The 22,775-nt window shown below is 44.9% G+C and overlaps 2 protein-coding genes across 10 annotated transcripts; one reads left to right on the forward strand and one right to left on the reverse strand.

Annotated features, from left to right (window-relative positions):
- Positions 1-1,020: 1,020 nt before the first annotated feature.
- On the reverse strand, positions 1,021-11,463 carry slc8a1a (solute carrier family 8 member 1a). Of its 6 annotated transcripts, none has more exons than XM_058641265.1 (12): positions 11,374-11,463; positions 11,064-11,193; positions 9,123-10,932; positions 7,485-7,591; positions 5,694-5,714; positions 4,314-4,331; positions 4,216-4,230; positions 3,482-3,550; positions 3,277-3,401; positions 3,088-3,187; positions 2,405-2,680; positions 1,021-1,747 (listed from the first exon to the last, which is right to left on the reverse strand). In XM_058641265.1, the coding sequence occupies exons 3-12, from the start codon at positions 10,913-10,915 to the stop codon at positions 1,371-1,373; spliced, it is 2,901 nt and encodes a 966-aa protein (XP_058497248.1). In that variant the 5' UTR covers positions 10,916-10,932; positions 11,064-11,193; positions 11,374-11,463; the 3' UTR covers positions 1,021-1,370. The 6 variants fall into 6 exon arrangements, with proteins under 6 accessions (XP_058497248.1, XP_058497251.1, XP_058497247.1 ...); XM_058641268.1 differs by lacking the exon at positions 7,485-7,591 and adding an exon at positions 6,482-6,570 and having other exon boundaries at positions 3,277-3,404; positions 11,374-11,462; XM_058641264.1 differs by having other exon boundaries at positions 3,277-3,404; positions 11,374-11,462.
- A 1,639-nt stretch (positions 11,464-13,102) lies between these two features.
- On the forward strand, positions 13,103-21,927 carry aftpha (aftiphilin a). 4 transcript variants are annotated; one of them, XM_058640332.1, is made up of 10 exons: positions 13,103-13,452; positions 14,599-16,054; positions 16,652-16,815; positions 16,890-17,016; positions 17,106-17,162; positions 17,572-17,694; positions 17,782-17,842; positions 18,132-18,200; positions 20,786-20,909; positions 20,989-21,927. In XM_058640332.1, the coding sequence occupies exons 2-10, from the start codon at positions 14,633-14,635 to the stop codon at positions 21,128-21,130; spliced, it is 2,289 nt and encodes a 762-aa protein (XP_058496315.1). In that variant the 5' UTR covers positions 13,103-13,452; positions 14,599-14,632; the 3' UTR covers positions 21,131-21,927. The 4 variants fall into 4 exon arrangements, with proteins under 4 accessions (XP_058496315.1, XP_058496314.1, XP_058496318.1 ...); XM_058640331.1 differs by having other exon boundaries at positions 13,104-13,452; positions 17,779-17,842; XM_058640335.1 differs by lacking the exon at positions 18,132-18,200 and having other exon boundaries at positions 13,106-13,452.
- The last annotated feature ends 848 nt before the right edge of the window (positions 21,928-22,775 follow it).

A 22,775-nucleotide genomic window follows, 5' to 3' on the forward strand; every position in this document is an offset into this window, starting at 1 on the left:
ACAACAGCTCATTGGCTTCCTTACAGCCAATAGAAGGACGCTGTCATATTGAAAATTTGATTGACAGCTTTGTTTATTTATTTATTTATTTATTTATTTCGGTCATGACATTTAGATCACTCATCACATAACAGTGCAGTTCACACAATATACATAACCGAAAGGGAATGCGGGAGAAGCAAAGCTTAACTAGTCCCGCCCCCATATGTTAGCCAATGAGAAGCAGCAGAACGCCCAGATGTGAGACTGGCTTCTGCCTTAGGATCATGGATGGCCCTTTCTCAATACTCAAGTATGCAAGTATATATTAAGTATTAATATAAGTATACTTGCGTTTTTAGCTTTCTAAAAGTCAAAGTCCTCGTCTTCTTCTTTGTCACCTGATGATTTTGACCTGTATTTTTTCATGTGTCCATCATGACGCTTGATGACTTCATGAACTGGGTTAAAGGTGAATAAACTGATCAGTTATAATTAGAACAATTATCATTATAGCTCTGTATTAGCTCCTCTTAACTAATCAAGAACCAGAATGCCACAAAGATGTTAGCCCCGCCCCCTCACCAAACTTTTTCATGATGCTAACAGACAATGTAAGTTAGTCAAAGATAGGTCAACATAAAGTTAGCTTAATGTAAAGCTAGCTATAAGTTAGCTTAAAGTAGCTTTAAATGTGTTTTTTTAATGGACCCCCCCCCCCCACCTTATTAAAAATTGACTGTTCCAACATGTGTGAAGTAGTGATGGTGAATGTGTTTGTTCTGATGATCCTTAAAACAGTGCAGATGATGATGACATCTTTGGGTGGAGTGGCTCAGTGGTTAAGACCGGTACCCTGTGTGTGAATGGTGGTCGCAAGTTTGACTCCACCCCTGGCTGATTGTACACAATTCCATTGTAAGTTGCTTTGGATAAAAGCGTCTGCTAAATGACATGTAATGTAATGTATCATCAGTGGGTGTGGTTTAAAAATCTCTTTGTTGGACGGTGCAGCCTCGATGATTGGGACACAAACACAGATTGACGGTCCAGGAAAAATGTGTTTTAATAAAGGGAAGCAGATAAACAGAACCAACAGAACCCAAAAGAAGTAACTGAACCCAACAGAACCAAACAAAACCCAAGGGAACACAACTAAACCCAACAGAACCCAACAGAACCCAACAGAACCCAGGCTATAGTGGGTGTTAGAAAATGAAAATTGTCAGTTTCATCTCAGTTTATACAGACCATCAGAACCTGCGAGAATCATGAGGTGCCAGTTCCTTGTCCTCGTCCTTGTTCAGGAATCTGATGGAACTTACTGGAGCCTTTAAAAGTCCATCAGAACCATTTATCACTTCTGTCAGAACCCGTTAGAACCCATATGCTCAGAAGCCCTGGATGTGGCAGTTGGCCTCCAGTGAGGAGAAGATGATGTACATAAGCCACAGGCTGAAGAACAAACACGTGGTCAGAATCTTGGGGACGCGAGGTCCACCAAGCTCCCCGCCGATGCCCGGCCGGCGCCGGTAGACGAGGACGGCGACGCAGATGAAGGCGAAGATGGTGAAGAGTGTGACGGAGAAGGCCAGCGTTCCCGGGTCCACCCTGAACTTCTGGCCTTTGAAGAAGTGGTAGATGGCGGCGATGGACCACGCCACACCGATACCCAGGAAGACGTTGACAGCATTACTTCCTGTCACGTTTCCAATGGAGGCGTCAGCATATTGATCCTGGATGGCTGCAACTTTACTGGCAAACGTGTCTGAGAGAGAGAGAGAGAGAGAGAGAGACACACAAAGAGTGATATATACTACACAGATGATACAGCGCCGCTTAATGCTGAAAAGTTTGCAGGCTGTCAGTGGAAACACAAGGAAAAACAGCCAAATAAATAAATCAGGGATTTTACGTCACACCAAACCTCATAGATAAATCAGTGATTTTAACATCACAACACACAGTAGTTGTTGATCCACTGCTACCTCCATCACTAAGTTCAGATGTCTTATTTTTTTTAATTCGGCTTTTAAAATATTTAATTTATACTTAACCCAGTGACACAAAGTGACCACATGAGGCAGCAGAGGACCAACAGCTCCTGTGTCCCCACCAGCGAAAATCACTGATTTTCTCTATAGACTTTGGTGTGAGAGAGTGAGTGGTTTACAAAGTCTGTCGACACTGATGATTACATCACACATATCATGAACTAGCCCTTTAATTCTTTTCCACAGGTGAAGTCTCATGAAGAGAGATGGCGTCCAGAGCAGCTCTCTTATCTAGAAGTTTAGCGAAGTTTATTAGAAACCCATGACAATCAAGAGGTGAGACCAGGAGACAGAGTTGCAGTCTTACACACTTCTCTGTGCTTCTTTTTGATTTGAATTGAAGTCACATGACACGTTTAGGTCAGACTCACCTGGTACTGAAGTGCCCAGAGCCACAAACACCACGGCAGTGACGGAGTCTTTGAGGCCAATGGTGCAGCCGAAGTGTGACGCTAGGTCCCCGATGAAGGCGGTCAGAATCCCGATGACAGAGATGGACACCACGAAACACGCCCACCCGTTCCACACGTCTGTGGGCGGGACCAAGGCAAACAGAAGCTTCCAGAAGATGGTGATGAAGTGCATGACATAGTCAAAACAGGATGGAGGCTTGTCCTTGCCATCGTCGTCTTCATCTTCATCATCACCTGAGATGGAGGAAGGTCAGAAGGTGAGACAGTCAGAAGGTCAGAATAAAGTCAATTAGGCTAAATGTTTGACCACAAATGAAAACATTCAGAGCAATGAGCTCAATGCTAAGCTAACTCTCCTGGAACCATGCTAACCCTACAGGGAATGCTAAGCTCACCGTAGGGTTACTGCTAAGCTAAAATATCATAGGGCTAATGCTAAGCTAATTCATATCCTAGGGCTGATGCTAAGCTAATATGGCATTATCGTGTTCATGGTCAAATGTGGTGGTGACAGGGTTATGGTTAGCATTAATGCATGGTGACATGTGACCTGACAGGGGTAGCATTAATGCGTTCATGGTGACGTGTGATGGTGACAGGGTTAGCATTAATGCGTCAAAGGTCAAAGGTGGAGGTCGTACCGGAGCTGACGGTGATGGCGTTAACAAACTGCTCCCTCCAGCTGTTCGTCCCAATCAACAGAGCCAGGTTGGTTTTTTTGATCAGTTTGTCCACGATATTCTGCAACACAGCGAGGTCACAAAGGTCAGAACAGCGCCACCCAGAGGATGCATCAGTGTGATCATAGCTGTAACCATAGCAACAGTGACCTTGAACTCATACGACTCCTCGATGACGACCTCCAGTTTCATGTGTTCACCCAGCGTGGGTCGACCCAGCTCAGCGATCCGTCGCTCCTCCTCCTCCTTCTTTGTCACACCCACCTTGTTCCTCTCTTCTGAGGGGCAGGAGCATGATTGACAGATGAACACATGAGCAGGTGAACACATGCACAGATGAGTGACCAAAGATTACCTGTGATGTTGATAATGGCAGAGGGGGCGGAGCATTCTCTTCCCTGAACCTTCCTATAGATGTCTCTACCTGAACAGGTGAACAAGTGAACAGATGAATGAGTGAAAGAATGACGGTGTGAAATGATGAATGAGTGAAAGGATGCAGGTGTGAACAGATGAATGAGTGAAAGGATGCAGGTGTGAACAGATGAATGAGTGAAGAGATGAAGTTGTGGACAGACGAATGAGTGAACATGAACAACATTAAACATATGTTTGTGAGTGGGTGGGGCCTGTGAGTGTGTAAGGTCAGGGGGCGTGGCTTCACTTTTACACAATAATAATATTTTCTTTATACAAACAAAAGAATAATTTCTCTTTAATCTGTATTAGTGAGAACTGATCTGTTGTGACATCATAATGTCATCACAATGATGTCATCACATGATGTCACAATAATCCCATCATCATAATTTGTCTCAGTAAAGATCTCATTAATGCAGATTATTAACATGTTTGAGAACAAAACTGAAGAGAAATAATTATTTTGTTTGCAAGAGCAAATAATTATTAATATTTATACTTTTGTAAACAAACACTCACACACTCACTCGCAGTCACACAAACACACTCACACACACTCACTCACACACAAACACACACACACTCACACAACTGCACACTCACACACGTTGTTTTCAAAGTGCTGAAACAGTTTGAAAACAAACGATTACGTAATCATTGTCTTCTCACCAAACAGCTGTTTGTCTATAAACAACAACAAAGACACAGGAAGTCACTTCAGCAGGAAACAAGGCATTTAAAAAAACTGCGTTTGAAATATCACATACTTGTTTTTGTGAATCCACCTGAAATAAAGATGGAAGAGTTAAAAACTGTTGAGTCATGAAAGAGCAGACAGACAGACAAGACATGAAAGAGCAGACAGACAGATGAGTCATGAAAGAGCAGACAGACAGACGAGACATGAAAGAGCAGACAGACAGATGAGTCATGAAGAGCAGACAGACAGACAAGACATGAAGAGCAGACAGACAGACAAAACATGAAGAGCAGACAGACAGAGAAAACATGAAGAGCAGACAGACGAGTCATGAAAGAGCAGACAGACAGACAAGACATGAAAGAGCAGACAGACGGACGACTCATGAAAGAGCAGATAGACAGACGAGACATGAAAGAGCAGACAGACAGATGAGTCATGAAGAGTAGACAGACAGACGAGACATGAAAGAGCAGACAGACAGATGAGTCATGAAGAGTAGACGGACAGATGAGTCATGAAGAGCAGACAGACAGACAAGACATGAAGAGCAGACAGACAGACAAAACATGAAGAGCAGACAGACAGACGAGTCATGAAGAGCAGACAGACAGACGAGTCATGAAGAGCAGACAGACGAGTCATGAAAGAGCAGACAGACAGACGAGACATGAAAGAGCAGACAGACGGACGACTCATGAAAGAGCAGATAGACAGACGAGTCATGAAGAGCAGACAGACAGACGAGTCATGAAGAGCAGACAGACGAGTCATGAAAGAGCAGACAGACAGACGAGACATGAAAGAGCAGACAGACGGACGACTCATGAAAGAGTAGACAGACAGATGAGTCATGAAAGAGCAAAGAGACAGACAAGACATGAAAGAGCAGACAGACGGACGACTCATAAAAGAGCAGATAGACAGACGAGACATGAAAGAGCAGACAGACAGATGAGTCATGAAGAGTAGACAGACAGACGAGACATGAAAAGCAGACAGACAGACTAGACATGAAAGAGCAGACAGACAGATGAGTCATGAAGAGCAGACAGACAGACAAGACATGAAGAGCAGACAGACAGACAAAACATGAAGAGCAGACAGACAGACGAGTCATGAAGAGCAGACAGACAGACGAGTCATGAAGAGCAGACAGACGAGTCATGAAAGAGCAGACAGACAGACGAGACATGAAAGAGCAGACAGACGGACGACTCATGAAAGAGCAGACAGACAGACGAGTCATGAAGAGCAGACCGACAGACGAGTCATGAAAGAGCAGACAGACGGACGACTCATGAAAGAGCAGACAGACAGACGAGTCATGAAGAGCAGACAGACAGACAAGACATGAAAGAGCAGACAGACGACTCATGAAAGAGCTGACAGACAGACGAGTCATGAAGAGCAGACAGACAGACGAGTCATGAAAGAGGAAACTTACCGACTTCCTGAAGTAACAGGGCTAAAGAGAGAAAACACACACACACACACACAGAGCCGTCACAATCGACAAATAAACCAAACAAAAATAATAACACAACACCCTGATGAACGTAAGCCCGCCCCATCAGCCCCACCCCTTACAATTCCCACTTCAGAGTGGTAACCAATCACAACCTCTCCTTAAAAACAAACCTTCACTTCAGCAGCTGAATGAGTGAGTGATTGAATGAGAAAATGAGTGAATGAATGAGTGAGAGTGAATAAGTGAATGATTGAGTGAGTGAATTAAATAATGAATGAGTGAGTGAGTGAGTGAGTGAATGAATTAATGAGTGAGTGAGTGAATGAATGAGTGAGTGAGAGAATGAGTGAGAGAGTGAATGAGTGAATGAATGAGTGAGTGAGTGAATGAATGATTGAGTGAACGAGTGAGTGAATGAATGAGTGAGAGAGTGAGTGAGTGAGAGAATGAGTGAATGAATGAGTGAGTGAATAATGAGTGACAAAGTGAGCCAATGAGTGAATGGGTGAGTGGGGGAATGAGTGAGAGAGTGAATGAATGAGTGAGTGAATGAGTGAGAGAGTGAGACTGAGCCAATGAGGGACACAGTGAGCAATGAGTGAGTTAGTGAGTGAGTGAGTGAGTGAATGAGTCAGTGAAAGTAAGTGAGTGAGGTGAAAGAATGATCCAGTGAGAGAGTGAGTGAGGTGAAAGAATGATTCAGTGAGAGAGTGAACAGAGTTCTAGCTCAGAGGCAGGGAGCAGGAAAGGTCAAAGGTCAGGACCTGTCCGTCTGGGCTCCTGCAGCTCCATGTAGAAGCTGACGTGTTTATCGTACTTCTCGTGGTCAGTAATTCTAACACTGATCAACTTCCTGTGGACACCAGACACAACAACGGGGGAGGGGGTCAGAGGTCACAGGTCAAGGGTCATGCATTAGTTCCACAACACAAATTGATCTACACATTGTGACATCACTTCCTGTTTTCAGAGAACCAGATCATAAATACCTTCATGGCTCTGATTCATGTTGTTACATCACTGCCATCTTGTGGAGTTAGAAAACTACTTCACCCTCCAGTCCATCATATGGGTTAGGTTTAGGGTTAACCCTAACCCTTCTTCTCATCACATTACCATGTTCTACCAGGCTCTACTATGTTCTACTATGTTTTACCAGGTTGCACCAGGTTGTACCAGGGCTGTGAAACAACATTCTGCTTCAAAGCACTTATTTAAAAGAATAAAAGCTCTGCAGAACCCTGATGACCTTCGTGAATGTGGATGATGATGAACGATGGTCATGTGTGGGTGAGGAGTGGAGATCTTTGTAGTGGACACATCTAGACATTACCACACGATCAGACATGACCACGCGATCAGGCATGACCACACAATCAGACATGACCACATGATCAGACATAACCACACGATCAGACATGACCACACGATCAGGCATGACCACAATCAGACATGAAAACACAATCAGAATCAGAACCAGATATTTGACTCTGGTGTTTCCTACAAACCTTTTTTTCTATTTTTGCTGAATGTTCCTTCAACTGAAACGATGTCCACTGACCCTGTTAGTACTGAAGGAATCTAACGATAACACAGGAAGTGATGTCAACCTCCACAGGAAGTGATGTCACACTTGTTTCTCTGGTTCCTTGTGACATTTGACTGCTCATGTTTTTCCCATGAGGCCTTAAGGTGAGTTCAGATTAACAAAGGTTAAAGGTTGTTAGTCATGTGGGCGGGGTTTGAGCTCCAGAAGGACACGCCCACCTTTCCTCTCACTCATCTCCAGCAGCTGAGGTTCTCCCATCTCAAGGAAGAACTTCTTGTTTTTCTCATATTCTTCATCATCAATTATATTGATCAGAATAGTTTTACTGGAAAAAAGAACAGAGGGAGAAAAGAAGCATCTGCAGGTGATTGGTCAACACAAGCCCCGCCCCTAAACCACGTCCAGTCATTGAGTTGCATCACAGTGGCTAAAATTAAGATTTAGCTAGCTGACCTGAAATATAACTTTGTGCTGCTGAAGTCACTGCTGATGTCATTGATGATGTCACTGCTGATGTCACAGCTGATGTCATTACTGATGTCACTGCCGATGTCACAGCTGATGTCACTGCCAATGTCAATGCTGATGTAATTGATGATGTCATTACTGATGTCATTGATGGCGTCACTGCTGATGTAATTGATGATGTCATTAGTGATGTCATTGATGACGTCACTGCTGATGTTATTGATGATGTCATTAATGATGTCATTGATGATGTCATTACTGAAGTCATTGATGACGTCACCGCTGATGTCATTGATGATGTCACTGCTGATGTCATTGATGATGTAACTGCTGATGTCATTGAGAGATGTGACTGCTGATGTCACAGCTGCTGATGTTGCTGCTGATGTCATTGATGATGTCGCTGCTGATGTAATTATTGACATCACTGCTGATGTCATTAATTATGTCACTGCTGATGCTTCTAAGTCTTTTGAAGTATTTTCGATGTATTTGTAGTCTTTGGTATGTTTAATTATCATTTATCCTTGGATAATGATGGGACATTTTCAGTGACACACATTCACACTTTCACTGCTTCATGTTGTTCACCATACAACGTTTGTTTATTGGTTTTGTTCACTTTGTAATGTGGGATTGGCCAGTTATGACCACCCCATCTGCTTTATGAGCTGATGCTGCGACGATTTACAGGCTCCTGAACGTTTACTCTCCTTATAAGGACGAGTGCAGTGTGATGTTTATCTGCCCAAAACTCAAGAGCATGGACATGTTGAAGACATATTTAAGGACATGTCTGTCCTCTTAGTGGGACAGTGCAGGTGATCAGGAGACATGTCCACAGAAGGAATCGGTCTCTATTCCCACACAGAATCCACTTGATGTGTTAATGAATGATAAACTCAGACAGTCAGGTTAATATGTATTACACCATTGAACCCAATGTTCCCATTAACTGCTGCAAAGCTGATATTTGTGGGTTAGTTCACTAACACAGTGTTTTTCTTTATCCTGGTCCTCAGGGACAAACTGTCCAAACATGTTTTGGATGTTGTCCTGCTCAACACACCTGATTCACTTGGTCAGACAAAAGCCTGATAAAGACCAGTTCATTTGAAATAGCTATGTTGAGCAGGACAACATCTAAAACATGCAGGGCAGGTTTTCCCTGAGGACTAGGATAAAGAAAAACACTGGACTAATTAAACAGTATGAATGTAACAAACTGTTGAGACACAGATGTTTGGATCCATGATCAGTGAACACCCAAAGAAAAACTCAAGTACCCATGATGCCCTGCAGTGAAAGCAGGAAACGACCTGATGACCATCAGATGACGATCATATTTCATCACATCATACTTTTAACATCAGAAGATTTATACTTACAAGATCTCGTCGTTCTGAAACTCTAGGACTCCGTGTGTGTCTTCAAAGTCCTCGCCGCCGCCTTTCGCCGTCCCCTCCATAGTTTTATATGGAACCACCACCACGCCCCGAGCTCCCGAGGCCCGAACCACCTTAACCTCCATCACTCCAACACTCTCGCTCACAGTCACCAACGGCTCCTCAAATGTGAAGATCCCCGCATGGTCATCATCATAGATGGTGACACTGGCTGTGCACGGCAGACCTAACCCTGCAAGGGCGTCCACGGTGTTGTCCTCTTGGCCTTCTGAGCCAGCACTCCCTGATATGACCCTCACATTGCTGAGGTGAACCAGGAAATGCTCGTCTTCCTCAAAAATGTCATCATCAATGATATCAACTCGTATTTCTTTTTCAGTCTCGCCCGGCTGGAACATGACAGTTCCCTCAGTGAACCGATAGTCTGAGCCAGCGTTGGCAGTGCTGTCCTCTGTCCGGTAGTCCACTAAGACTGTCTTTGTTAGGTCTCCACCACGACGCACCACATTCAGCGCCACACTGCCACAGTTCTCTAAACACTGGTATGTACCCGGGTCAAAGAAAACCTTGGAGAAGTCGTTCACTGAAACTTCAGAGGAGTATTTGTGCTGAGCATCTCTCTTGGCCTGGTCAGAGTTGTGCTTCTTCAGGATGTTGCCTGCTCCAGTCATGATCCTGGTTGCCTGACAGCGGTAGAACGCACGACTCTTTTGTTGCTGGGATAAAACCTGATAATTGGCGAGCTCCATCAGCTGCTCCAGCTCCTTTTCTGGATGTTTTAGCTTCAACTCCTTCAGGATCCTGGAAACCTCTCTGCGAGCCTCCTCCTCATCCAGATCCTTCACATCAAGTCCCACCTGACTGTCCACAAATACCTCTCTGCAGGAGCTGAGAATTTTACCATCCATCTCCAAGTCGACCTTCTGGGGGAGCTCTGGTTCTCCCTCGGTTTCGATGATCATTCCCCTTCGTTTTCCTGCTCTGTAACGTTTGTACATGTACTTGTAAAAGAGAAGTCTGCGGTCGGCGACGTAAGCAAAGACAACGCAGATTGGAAAGAAGGAGAGAGTGAGTAGCCCCTCCCATATTTCAACAACACCTGGAGAGGAGACAGCAAGGATTATGTAAAGCCAAGTGTACGCAAAGATGCTCCAGGCAGCGGTGACAAAGAATACTCGCAGGTGCTTCACCTTTCTAGTCTGTCCTTCAGGAATGATGGACACACAAAGACCAATGATGACAAACATGTTAAAAGCAGCACTTCCTACAATGGTGTTGGGGCCCAGTTCACCAGCCTCAAAGTTGTGACCACAGACCTCCACCACTGACAGGAGAATTTCTGGGGCAGATGAACCGAGTGCCATCAGGGTCAGGTTGGACACAGTCTCATTCCAGATACGCACTGTTGTAGTGATCTTTTCACCATTTGGTTTCTTGATGGTGATCTGCCTTTCTTGGGAGGTGATGACCTCAATGGATGCCATGAAGCGGTCAGCAATGATGGACACGCCTACAAACATGTACACCAACCCAACAAAATAAATACTGGCTCTGGCGAGACGGTCAGGGAATGCTGGGTTGTCTGGCGTCCACACCCGTAGAATCACGCCCTCTTTGCATTCAGTGCTGCCGCCGCATTTTGTGTGGTTGCCGACGGTGCTGTTGGACCTCAAGGTCACCTCAGAACCTCCTGCTGCCACAGGATTCTGGACCTCTATCCAGATGATGGTCACAAAAAGAAGCAGCTGACGGGTCGAGGTCCTGGCTTGGATCATGGTGTCTTCACTCACACCTACACAAAACAGAGACACATCAGTCACGCTGTCAAGGTAACGACAAAGAGAACAGTCACAGGTTAGATCAAAGCATTGACTGGCTGAATAAAACCTTCATCCTCTTCACATCATTATCCCAGAAACTCACCTTCCCTGTCTCAGTTTCAGTACTGGATTAAAATGCTTTCCTCAACCTTGAAGCCTCCACTTGTCTCCCAGTGAGACGATGAAGACGAGAAGCAGATCCTTCTCTGTGTCTGGGCAGAGAACTGTTTGAGCTTAAACACATAAACAGGATTTGATTGGTTAGTGCCTGTGCTGGAATATTAACATAAACAGGATTTGATTTTGTGCAGTTGATGAATCTCAGATGAAAGTTTTTTCTTCTTCTCACAAGAAAAATAACAATGTGCCACAGAAAAAGAGATTGATGTCCAGGTTTCATCAGCTTCACTCACCTGCTCCACAGCTGGAATCTGAGTGAAGAGTGAAGCTCGTGTCTGAGCTGAAGCTCGTCTTACAGGAGGAAGAGGAGGTGGAGGAGGAAGAGGAGAGCTGTGTCTGATAACTGCTCTAAATTTAACAGAAACACACATTGTTCTGAAGGTGGCAGCAGCAGCATGTCGTCCCTCTCTCTGTCTCATGTCCATACAAGGACCTGAGGACCCGGTGCTGTCCAGCAGCTCCTTGTCCCGCTGACATGTGGACGAGATAACAGCTAACAGCTAATGGACATGCTGTTGGAAAACCGCAGAATGGAATGCTGGGATAAGTGACCCCCCCCCCCATGAAATGTATTTGTACAGTGTGACCTTAGACACCTGCTGATCATTTTTATTGTATTTATTGTTTTTGCCTCAACCAATTCCCAACAGGAAGTCGGACATTTTGAATCCAGCGTCCATTTTTAAGGTCATTTGTTTCATGTGTCCCACTTGATTCTGAGGACGAGAAATTATGACAATATTCGGTGTTTGTCAGTTGTTGCCATGTCATTCCCCCATTATGGAACCTCCCTCTCTGTGCACTGACATATCAACAACAACAATAACAACAACAACAATCTGCTCACAGTGTGTCTCTGACAGATCCATAAGAATCCGTCCTCAGAAACTGACTGTAATCTGATCATAGTTGTTCTCAACTGTAAATGATGATGTCTACAGTCCTGAATCACAGTTATAACGCCCCCTCCTGGCAGCAGGAAATAGAACAGAATTTACAAGAAACGTTTAGTGTTTTTTTACACGTGAGTGTCCTGTAGTGATACTCGTGTACTGTGTACATTTACAACTCTTATAACTATATCACAATATTTATCCTGACGCTGCCATTGATCTGAGACACAAGAGGGCGCTGCTGCGAAAACATGATCTTATTATCTGTGTTTGATCAGGTGAACATGATTTGATCACATGACTTCCAGGTGAACATGTGATCACATGACTTCCAGGTTGAGGACAGTGAACATAGCCCCTTTCTCAATATCCATACTTGTCCGTACTTGTGAAACGTCATCAGCCTCAGTCCAAGTTCTGTTCCAATTCTAAAGTACGTGAGCAGCGAGTAAGGCCCTCCCCGTTCTACCCAGCATGCATCGGGTGGTGACTTGAGCGTACTTGGGAAAGCCATGTATCCCAGAATGCATTTGGCCAGAACATTGCAGCAGAGAATACAAACATAAACATAAAAAAATATTTTTCTGTGTCTTGGAACGCAGTTTTAAGATAATTTGAGGCAAGAAATTAGTCATTTAGATTTCATGACTAATTGTGGTGTGTGTATGAAGAAATGACGTATTTATAGTTTGGCAGCAACGTTGTCGGAGGTGATTAGCTTGTATTTTATTTATTTTAACTTTGAATTTTAGATTTATATTACATTGTTCTGTTGTTACATTGTATATGTATTTAAATATAATATGTATATGGTACAGTGCTACTTTACACTGCTGTAATATATCTATTTTAATAAAAATAAATTAAGTTAACATGTGAAAATTTTATTTTAAAATGTGAAAATAATAACAATATATATGCATTTATTAAAAGTATTTTACACGTCAACACTCTGTAGGTGGCGGTAAATAGGCTTAAGCGCTTGACATCACCCACCATTCAAACAGTAGAACCAGGAAGTAGCTATGGTCGTACTTCAGTGTACTTCAGTGTACTGTATTCCTAAGTGCATCCTCGGGTTAGAAACGGCCTTGGTCTCAGCTCTGAACTCTGGAGAAAACCATGATTTACTTTGTTTATTTTACCGATATTTTCAAACTTTATTGTGATTTTGATTCTTTTATATTTGTTCAGATATCTCAGACGTAAAGCCGCTCCTCTTCCTCTTCCTCTTGCTGTGGTGCATGCTGGGTGACTGAGGCGGAGCAAAGGCAGCAGCAGCAGCAGCAGCAGCAGCAGCTTCAGGTTCTGCTCGAACCGTCACTCACTTTGTCCTCTGAGGACTGCGGACAGCAGCGAGTCTGTGCGGGTCTCTGCGGGGCTCTGCGGGTCATGGAGCAGCGTGGAGCCGCTCTGATGGTGAGTCCGACTGTTGGTGTCGATGACGGAACAGCAGCTGTCACAGCTGAAGCTAAAGCTAAAGCTAAAGCTGGCTGTCAGTGGAGGCTAGCTACGCAGTTAGCCGTTAGCTGCTGACTACTCCCTCTCTCTGAAGTGTCTCAGTGTTGTCTCTCATCTGTGGACACGTTAGCAGCTAACACTCTCTACAGTCGTAGCAGGCTAAGCTAAGTGAAGTTAGCAGCTAACACTCTCCACAGGTTGAAGAAGCTAGCCGGAGTTAGCTCGTGTTAAACAAGTGTGTCGGCATCGTAGTTTACTTTTCTCGCGTTATGTCACTCTTCTCGCGTCACGTCACATTCGTTACCAACACGTCGTTTTAGTAGTAGCTTGATACAAACACAGTTATTTTCATTAGCATGGGGGGGGGGGAGGGGTTGAAGTGTGACGGGGGCCAAAGCAAACAGTGACGTCAGTGACGCTGCCTCTGGGCGGAGTCAAGTGTAAACACCTGAGTGACCAGGTAAATACAGATGACGTCATCAGAGCAAATTATTCTGGCCACGGTTTTATATTCTTATGATTGTGGTCATGAATCATCAAGTGCAACACGAGGGCGCTGCATTGTTCCAGGACTTCTGTTCTGAAATGTTTTCTTATTCTTTTCTGAGTTTTATGAGTTTTTATTTGTCACTGACCTCTGACCTGGGCCTTTTTTTTTTTAACTTAAACATTTATTCAGAATGGCTTGTAATACCCAGTCGTGTGGTGACAGTGTTTTTTTTGGTGTTTTCATGCTTTGATTTATGTTTAATGGATTTGCTCTTACGTCTGCTTTTAATGCTTTGATTTTTAGAAATAAAGTACAGTACAGTGCTCACCTGCAGCTGAACACAGCTTACACAACTTTGTATGAAGATGACAAATCACAGTCAAAGTTCTACATGAGTCACATGACAAAAAAGGAAATCCCCTCAGACTGACTGACCCCCCTCAGACTGACTGACCCTCAGGAGTCTCAGGGGGTCTCACATGACCTGAGAACTTGTCGCTGCTAACTAATCGTATCTGCGGCATCGTGTCACTGGCGTGGGGCTTTCAGGGTGTGTTTCACAACATGTTTTTCTAACCTATCAGATCTGTTTCTGTCTTCTCTCCATGTTACAGGTGTAGCCAGGAGGGTTTGTTGATTTTCACAGTCATGGAGCCAGATGTGATCCGCATGTACTCGTCCTCACCGCCACCATTGGAGGAGGGGGGTGAGGAAGAGGATGAAATGTTTGGAGACTTCGGCACTTACTCTGGAGTACCCGGCAGCATCAGCTTCACAGAGTTTGACACACTGACCACTTACAACCAGACACAAGCTTTGAACGCCACCTCCCCACCCGAGCTCCTCACCAGCAGCAGAGGGCTGATGCCAGTAAACGGCGCCCACAGTCGCCATAATGAACACTCCAGGGCCAATGGCATCATTCCAGTAAACCATCAGAGTGGCAGTCCCTCAGAAAGAACTGAAATGAAAAAGGCCACCGCCAACTTGCCCAACTTTTCAGCCAGCGACTCGACTGGTGGCGAGCTCGCTGACTGTAATGGCGAAAGTGCAGCAGTGCTAACAAACGGGTTTGACGTTCAGGGAAGTCCCTCCTCACAGAATTCTGTCCACTACCATGTAGAAGGACGGTCTGCTGAGGACACGTCCGCTGTCCCTGTCTCCTCCCTAGCTGGCGAGTTTGCAGATTTTGCTTCTTTTTCGGACATTGAAGGAGGTTGCAGCCAGACAACGAGCAAGGACATGGACACGGACACTCCCCCAGGGGCTGAGTGGACTGCAGAGCAGGCACCGTCCTTAGAGGACGCTGTCAGGGACACAAACAGCACTGGACCTGGTTCCTGCTGCACAGATGCTGACTCTCAAAGGGATGTAGCAGTTGCACAGGAACACTTGGAGCCACTTTGCACTAATGATTCCGTCGTGCTCAACGGGGCGGAAGCACCGAACTGGGACGAAGATGACCTGTCACCTGACGCAACTGCAGACAGTGAGGCGGGGCAGTCTGACGAGAAGGGCTCTGGGAACGAGACGGAGACGGAAACGGAGACTTCTTTTGGGCGTCCGCTCTCGACAGATGCTCTGGAGGAGTATGGTGACATCAGCACCACCGGCTCGGCACCCTCCCCGCCACTTCAGGGTGAGCCCTCGACGCCCGCCGACCACAGCCAGCTAGCAGAGGATGACGAGGAGGAGGACTTTGGCGACTTTGGAGATGCTGGCTCCTTTGGAGGTCAGGGCTTCGCAGACGAATTTGGTGACTTCAACTCACCCAAATTCCTCAGCAGGGGAGGTGAGGGACAGGATGGAGGAAAGTTTGCAGAATTCCCTGCCAGTGACAGTTTTGGGAACTTCAGCTCAGCTGTGGAGGGCACTGAGGAAGAAGACACAGGGTGGAGTGCCTTTGAGGAGCAGCATCAGGTGGAGGAGGGTGAGTCGTGGGCGGAGTTCAGCACGGAGCAGAGCGCTGCTCCCTCTGCAGAGAGACGAGACGAGGAAGAGGAGGAGGAGTGGCATGAGAGTGAAGCTCCAGCAGGAAACCATGAAACCTGCAGGACAGACGTGCACACGGTAAGAGCCTGAATTTACACGTGAAAGACACGGGACAAAAAAGAGTGGATAAACTATAGAAACAGACTTTTATTTTGAAAACTGTGTGGGTGTGTTTTAGGGTGGATAAACAGCAACAGACTTTTATTTTGAAATCTGTTGGTGTGTTCTAGTGTGGATAAACAACAGTAACAGACTTTTATTTTGAAATCTGTGTGGGTGTGTTCCAGTGTGGATAAACAACAGAAACATACTTTTTATTTTGAAATCTGTCTGGATGTGTTCTAGTGTGGATAAACTATAGAAACAGACTTTTATTTTGAAATCTGTGTGGCTGTGTTCTAGTGTGGATAAACAACAGAAACAGACTTATTTTGAAATCTGTGTGGGTGTGTTCTAGTGTGGGTGTGTTCTAGTGTGGATAAACAACAGAAACAGACTTATTTTGAAATCTGTGTGGGTGTGTTCTAGTGTAGATAAACAGAAATTTTAACTTTTCTTGAGCTTGTTTTTTGAAGTGTCACATGACGGCCATGAATCCTAAAACCAGATGTCATAAATTGAAGTAATCAAAGGTGTAACCATAGCAACGGTAAACGGTCACTGTTGTGTCTGCAGGTGTCGCTGTTGATTCGCCTGCAGAAAGTGTTTGAGAGCAGTTTTCCTCTGAACGCCGCCGCCTCAGTGGACGGTGACGTGGTGTCACTCAAGAACCTGCTGGAGCCTCGAGAGGACGCTGCGCCACCTGGAAACGAGGAGGGGACAAGCTCGTCGCGTGACAGGTGACGTCATCACGGCGCGCCATGATGTTGAATGTGTGTAGATGACGAGTGACTGATGGTTTCCGTGGTAACAGGTGTGTTCCCGGCGTGTGGACGCAGCTGCAGGACGTGAACGAGGCGTTGGGTCTGCGATATCAGTGGGGCGGGTCTTATTGTAACAAAACTCTGCTCTGCTGCCTCGGCATCGACACCAGGAACATCGTAAGTGATGTCGCTCGTTGACAAAGGTCAAAGGTGAAGCACCGTCCTCTTTAACCTGTACACTAACATTGGGCGTGTGGACGTGTCAGCTGTTCACAGGTCAGAAGAAGCAGCCGGTCATCGTGCCCATGTACGCGGCCAGCCTGGTGAGTGGCCTGACTCCATGAGGAGCACACACCCTCGTTGTCTGATATGTTCGATGAGATCTTCCTAAATATTTTCATAGATTCTTAATTGATTTATTCTTTGAAGCATAAATATTAATCTATATTTATAATATAATCTATATAGTTGCAGTACCTTGACTTACGTGAGGTAAGTACACTCAGTCCCAGCCATAACAACATTAGGTTAAAAAAAACAATGGCACATAATTGACATAATAATTTGTTTCGGTCAACAGTTTTCATTTGCATCTCTAATTTATTTTACTTATAAAACATTCAACAAACAACAACAACAATTTCATCAAAGCCAAAGGTTCAACTCCACACTAAGCATATAATCATTACATCGTGTTATTGATCATGTGATGCATGTTGTTGTTTTTTTAAGGGAATGCTGGAACCAACCAAAGAACCGCTTAAACCCGTCTCTGCTGCTGAGATGATCGCCGCCATCGCTCAGACGCCACCGGCTGCTGCAGACCAAACTTCCTGTTCCTCTGACTCCGCCCAGGTATTGGTCCGTCCCTCAGCTCTGTCCCTCTTTGTGTTCCACTGATGATGATGACATCATCAGTCTCCTCCCTCTCTCCTCCAGCAGGAGGCGCTCCCTCCGGTCCAGTTTGACTGGAGCAGCAGTGGACTCATCAACCCTCTGGATGGTAGGTGGTGATGACCTCATCTGTCCTGAGATGACCTCTGACCTCAGTTTTACAACAGAATCAAAGTGACTGAAATTTTCAGTCAAATCGTGATTGAGGTGTAAGCTGTTTTTGATGAGTCATGAATGACTTTGACTCCTCCCCCTCTGTGTCAGTCAGCTGACTTTACGTCATAATACTTATGTCGTTGCTGTACGACCTTTGACCCTGACTCACATTTCCGAGCTGTCGTCACTGACCCGCTGTCTCTCTCTCTGTGTGTGTTAACCTCGCTCGCCCGGCTCTGCAGGCTCTTCTCTCTTAAACCTGGATTTCTTTGGTCCTGATGATGAGTTGAGCTGCTGCACCAGTCTGCCAGGTGACCTTCATCACTTCATCACTTTCATCATCCTCTTTCTGTCACTATGTGTTTATAGGACGCCATACTTCCTGCATCACTGTAATGCTGATATTAGATCAACTTTAAAGTTTCCTGTAGCTCAAACTGGATTTACATATATACAGTATACAACAGTGATGTTGTTAGCCTTGTTTCTGTGACGCAGATCATTCAGGGTCGGGGTTAGCCTGACCCTGACCCTGACCCTGACCCATTCAGGGAGGACACAATACCTCACCGTTGTTGCTTGGATGGGACGCGCACTGTCTCAGCTTGTTCATTGCCCCCCATCCCTCACTGTCTCAGCCCTTTCTTTGGTGTGTGTGTGTGTGTGTGTTTTCAGTGATTTCTGTCATGTTAAATCCTGTGATTTAACATGATTTAAATCCTGAAGACCTACATTTAAAGTGAATCAGTCAGAACACTAAGAACACTTAGAAAACTAAGAACACTAGAACACAAAGAACAAAGGTGTTTCGTTGAGTTATTAAGACAAATGTCCTCAACCTTTCTGTGCAGCAGCAGAGAAAGGTCACAGGTTCTATGATGTCACAGGCAGCAGCAGAAACTCCTCCTGTTGCTGCTGCTGTTTATGTGAAACACTAGAACGTGTTAGTGTGAGTGTGTGAAATGCTAGAACGTGTGTATGTGAAACACTAGACCGTGTGTGTGTGTATGTGAAACACTAGAACGTGTCTGTGGGTGTGTGAGTGAAACACTAGAACATGTGTATGTGAAACACTGAACGTGTCTGTGTGTGTGAGTGAAACACTAGAACGTGTCTGTGTGTGCGTGTGTGTGTGTGTGAAACACTAGAGCGTGTATATGTGAAACACTAGAACGTGTCTGTGTGTGCGAGTGTGAGTGTGTGAAATGCTAGAACGTGTGTATGTGAAACACTAGACCGTGTGTGTGTGTATGTGAAACACTAGAACGTGTCTGTGGGTGTGTGAGTGAAACACTAGAACATGTGTATGTGAAACACTGAACGTGTCTGTGTGTGCGTGTGTGTGTGTGTGAAACACTAGAACGTGTCTGTGGGTGTGTGAGTGAAACACTAGAACATGTGTATGTGAAACACTGAACGTGTCTGTGTGTGTGAGTGAAACACTAGAACGTGTCTGTGTGTGCGTGTGTGTGTGTGTGTTAAACACTAGAGCGTGTATATGTGAAACACTAGAACGTGTCTGTGTGTGCGTGTGTGTGTGTGAAACTAGAGCGTGTATATGTGAAACACTAGAACGTGTCTGTGTGTGTGTGTGTGAAACACTAGAGTGTGTATGTGAAACACTAGAACGTGTGTGTGAGTGAAACACTAGAACGTGTCTGTGTGTGTGTGTGTGTGTGTGAAACACTAGAGCGTGTATATGTGAAACACTAGAACGTGTCTGTGGGTGTGTGAGTGAAACACTAGAACATGTGTATGTGAAACACTGAACGTGTCTGTGTGTGTGAGTGAAACACTAGAACGTATCTGTGTGTGCGTGTGTGCGTGTGTGTGTGTGTGTGTGTGTGTGTGTGTGTGTGTGTGTGTGTGTGTGTGAAACACTAGAGTGTGTATATGTGAAACACTAGAATGTGTCTGTGGGTGTGTGAGTGAAACACTAGAACATGTGTATGTGAAACACTGAACGTGTCTGTGTGTGTGAGTGAAACACTATAACGTGTCTGTGTGTGCGTATGTGTGTGTGTGTGTGAAACACTAGACCGTGTATATGTGAAACACTAGAAGGTTTCTGTGGGTGTGTGAGTGAAACACTAGAACATGTGTATGTGAAACACTAGAACATGTGTATGTGAAACACTAGAACGTGTGCGTGTGTGTGTGTGTGTGTGTGTGTGTGTGTGTGTGTGAAACACTAGAACGTGTCTGTGTGCGTGTGTGTGTGTGAGAAACACTAGAGTGTATATGTGAAACACTAGAACGTTTCTGTGGGTGTGTGAGTGAAACACTAGAACATGTGTATGTGAAACACTGAACATGTCTGTGTGTGTGAGTGAAACACTAGAACGTGTCTGTGTGTGAGTGTGTGTGTGTGAAACACTAGAGTGTGTATATGTGAAACACTAGAACATGTCTGTGTGTGTGTGTGTGTGTGAAACACTAGAGTGTGTATATGTGAAACACTAGAACGTGTCTGTGGGTGTGTGAGTGAAACACTAGAACATGTGTATGTGAAACACTGAACGTGTCTGTGTGTGTGTGTGTGAAACACTAGAGCGTGTGTTTCACACACAAATGGTGGAACGAGCTCCCCATCGACATCCGGACAGCGGAAAGCCTCCACATCTTCCGCCGCCGACTAAAAACACATTTCTTCCGACTCTACCTCGACTAAGACGATGATGACGACGACAAAAAAAAAAAAATACATCGCACTTACGACTAGCACTTCATAGTTTGTACCCAAATGTTTAAATGCACTTATTGTAAGTCGCTTTGGATAAAAGCGTCTGCTAAATGACATGTAATGTAATGTAGAGCGTGTATATGTGAAACACTAGAACGTGTCTGTGGGTGTGAGTGAAACACTAGAACGTGTGCGTGTGATACTTTGTTCCAGGCGTGGACCCTGAACTCTACGAGCTGACCACGTCTAAACTGGACTCGGGAACGCCCAGCAGCCGCGTGGCCGACGCCTTTGCTCGCCTCATGTTGACCATGGAGAAGACCAGCACGTCCACCAGGTCACACGAGTAACCGTGTCATCTCCAGTCCTCCATAAGAGGGCGTTAAAGGTTAAAGATCATGTTTCTTTCTTCACAGGAAGCCGAGGAAAGACGAGAATCTGAGTGAGGAGGCGTCAAAGGTCATCGCGGCTCTGCCCGACCTTTCCTTCATGCAGGCCAAGGTTCTGATGTTTCCCGCCACGCTGATGCCGCTCGACTCTCGGAACACGAATGACTGACATCTGGCTTCCCTCTGACTCCGCCCCTGGCCCCGCCCACATATTCAATCCCTTTCATAATGTTCCTCCCTCTCATCAATTTTTAAATATTTTTTTTCCTGACTTTTCAAAGTGAAGCAAAGCATTTATGATTGGGGGAGGGGCTCTGTTGATTCCCTGCCTCCTGATCAGCAGACAGGAAGTGTTAAAGAAGGTGGTGATGTACATAATCAGGGATAAAACCTTTGTATTTTAGCTTGTGAATGATTTTATGTGTGAAGGAAATCTAAATAAGTTTGTAAACATATCTATATATTTATGACTGAGACCACACTGCCTGCTGAGTCAGCTGTTTTTACCTTTGATTTCATGCTCTGTCTGTCGGTGAAGCTTTTTAGACCCGCCCCCTTGCGATCCCCTTCATTCTGGAAAACTGGAGCAGACGTCTTGTGGGCGGAGCTCTGACTCGTCGTGTGTGTGTGTGTGTGTGTGTGTGTGTGTGTGTTGGGGTAAAAATGGGATGTTTTTGATGAAAAAAAAACCACTGAAACTTTGAAAACGGCGCTGATGCATCACAAGGAAATGAAGGGACCAATCACGCGTCGGCTCATTACTACTGTCGGTCCGTCTCCATGACGACGATTTGCACACTGTAAAGATGTAATGGATGTAATCACAGTTGACTGTGGATCATGTTCCTATGGAAACGCTGAGTCATGCGTCAGGCCCGGGCTGGCGTGCGTGCGCTGGTTCTGTTCACGCTCAGTGTCATCTTTGACTTTTAGTGACGAGAGAAATTAAACTAATTTAAAACAAAAGTCACTTGTTTGTCTTTGATCTCAACAGGAAGTGCCTGACCCTCGACCCTTGATGTTATTACCAGCCAATATCAAATCTCTTTGTTTGTCAAATCTTAAAACTTTAATGAATATTTGCAATCAACAGGTTAATGTGAGTGACCCTGGTTCTATGATGATGTCACAGGTTAATATGAGTCACCCTGGTTCTATGATGATGTCACAGGTTAATATGAGTGACCCTGGTTCTATGATGATGTCACAGGTTAATATGAGTGACCCTGGTTCTATGATGATGTCACAGGTTAATATGAGTGACCCTGGTTCTATGATGATGTCACAGGTTAATATGAGTGACCCTGGTTCTATGATGATGTCACAGGTTAATATGAGTCACCCTGGTTCTATGATGATGTCACAGGTTAATATGAGTCACCCTGGTTCTATGATGATGTCACAGGTTAGTATGAGTGACCCTGGTTCTATGATGATGTCACAGGTTAATATGAGTGACCCTGGTTCTATGATGATGTCACAGGTTAATATGAGTCACCCTGGTTCTATGATGATGTCACAGGTTAGTATGAGTGACCCTGGTTCTATGATGATGTCACAGGTTAATATGAGTGACCCTGGTTCTATTTATTTATTTAATTTATTTATTTATTTCGGTCATGACATTTAGATCACTCATCACACAATATACATAACCGAAAGGGAAAGCGGGAGAAGCAAAGCTTAACTAGTCCCGCCCCCATTATCATCACACATTTCATTTCCTCTTTTTTTTTAATTTTTTTTTTTTTTATGACATTTTGACAAAGAAAACACGTTTCAGCATCCGGTAGCACTCAGAGATATAATCTAGC

Source organism: Solea solea, chromosome 10, assembly GCF_958295425.1.
Source record: "Solea solea chromosome 10, fSolSol10.1, whole genome shotgun sequence".
Taxonomy (NCBI): domain Eukaryota; kingdom Metazoa; phylum Chordata; class Actinopteri; order Pleuronectiformes; family Soleidae; genus Solea; species Solea solea.

Coding starts and splice junctions, on each gene's coding strand:
- slc8a1a (XM_058641264.1), bottom strand. CDS start 10,915: ATGATCCAAGCCAGGACCTCGACCCGTCAGCTGCTTCTTTTTGTGACC. Junction 7,592..9,122: donor TTTCAGAACGACGAGATCTT/GTAAGTATAAAT, acceptor TCTTTTTTCCAG/TAAAACTATTCTGATCAATA. Junction 3,188..3,276: donor AGGAGTCGTATGAGTTCAAG/GTCACTGTTGCT, acceptor GCTGTGTTGCAG/AATATCGTGGACAAACTGAT.
- aftpha (XM_058640331.1), top strand. CDS start 14,633: ATGGAGCCAGATGTGATCCGCATGTACTCGTCCTCACCGCCACCATTG. Junction 16,055..16,651: donor GCAGGACAGACGTGCACACG/GTAAGAGCCTGA, acceptor TTGTGTCTGCAG/GTGTCGCTGTTGATTCGCCT. Junction 16,816..16,889: donor ACAAGCTCGTCGCGTGACAG/GTGACGTCATCA, acceptor CCGTGGTAACAG/GTGTGTTCCCGGCGTGTGGA.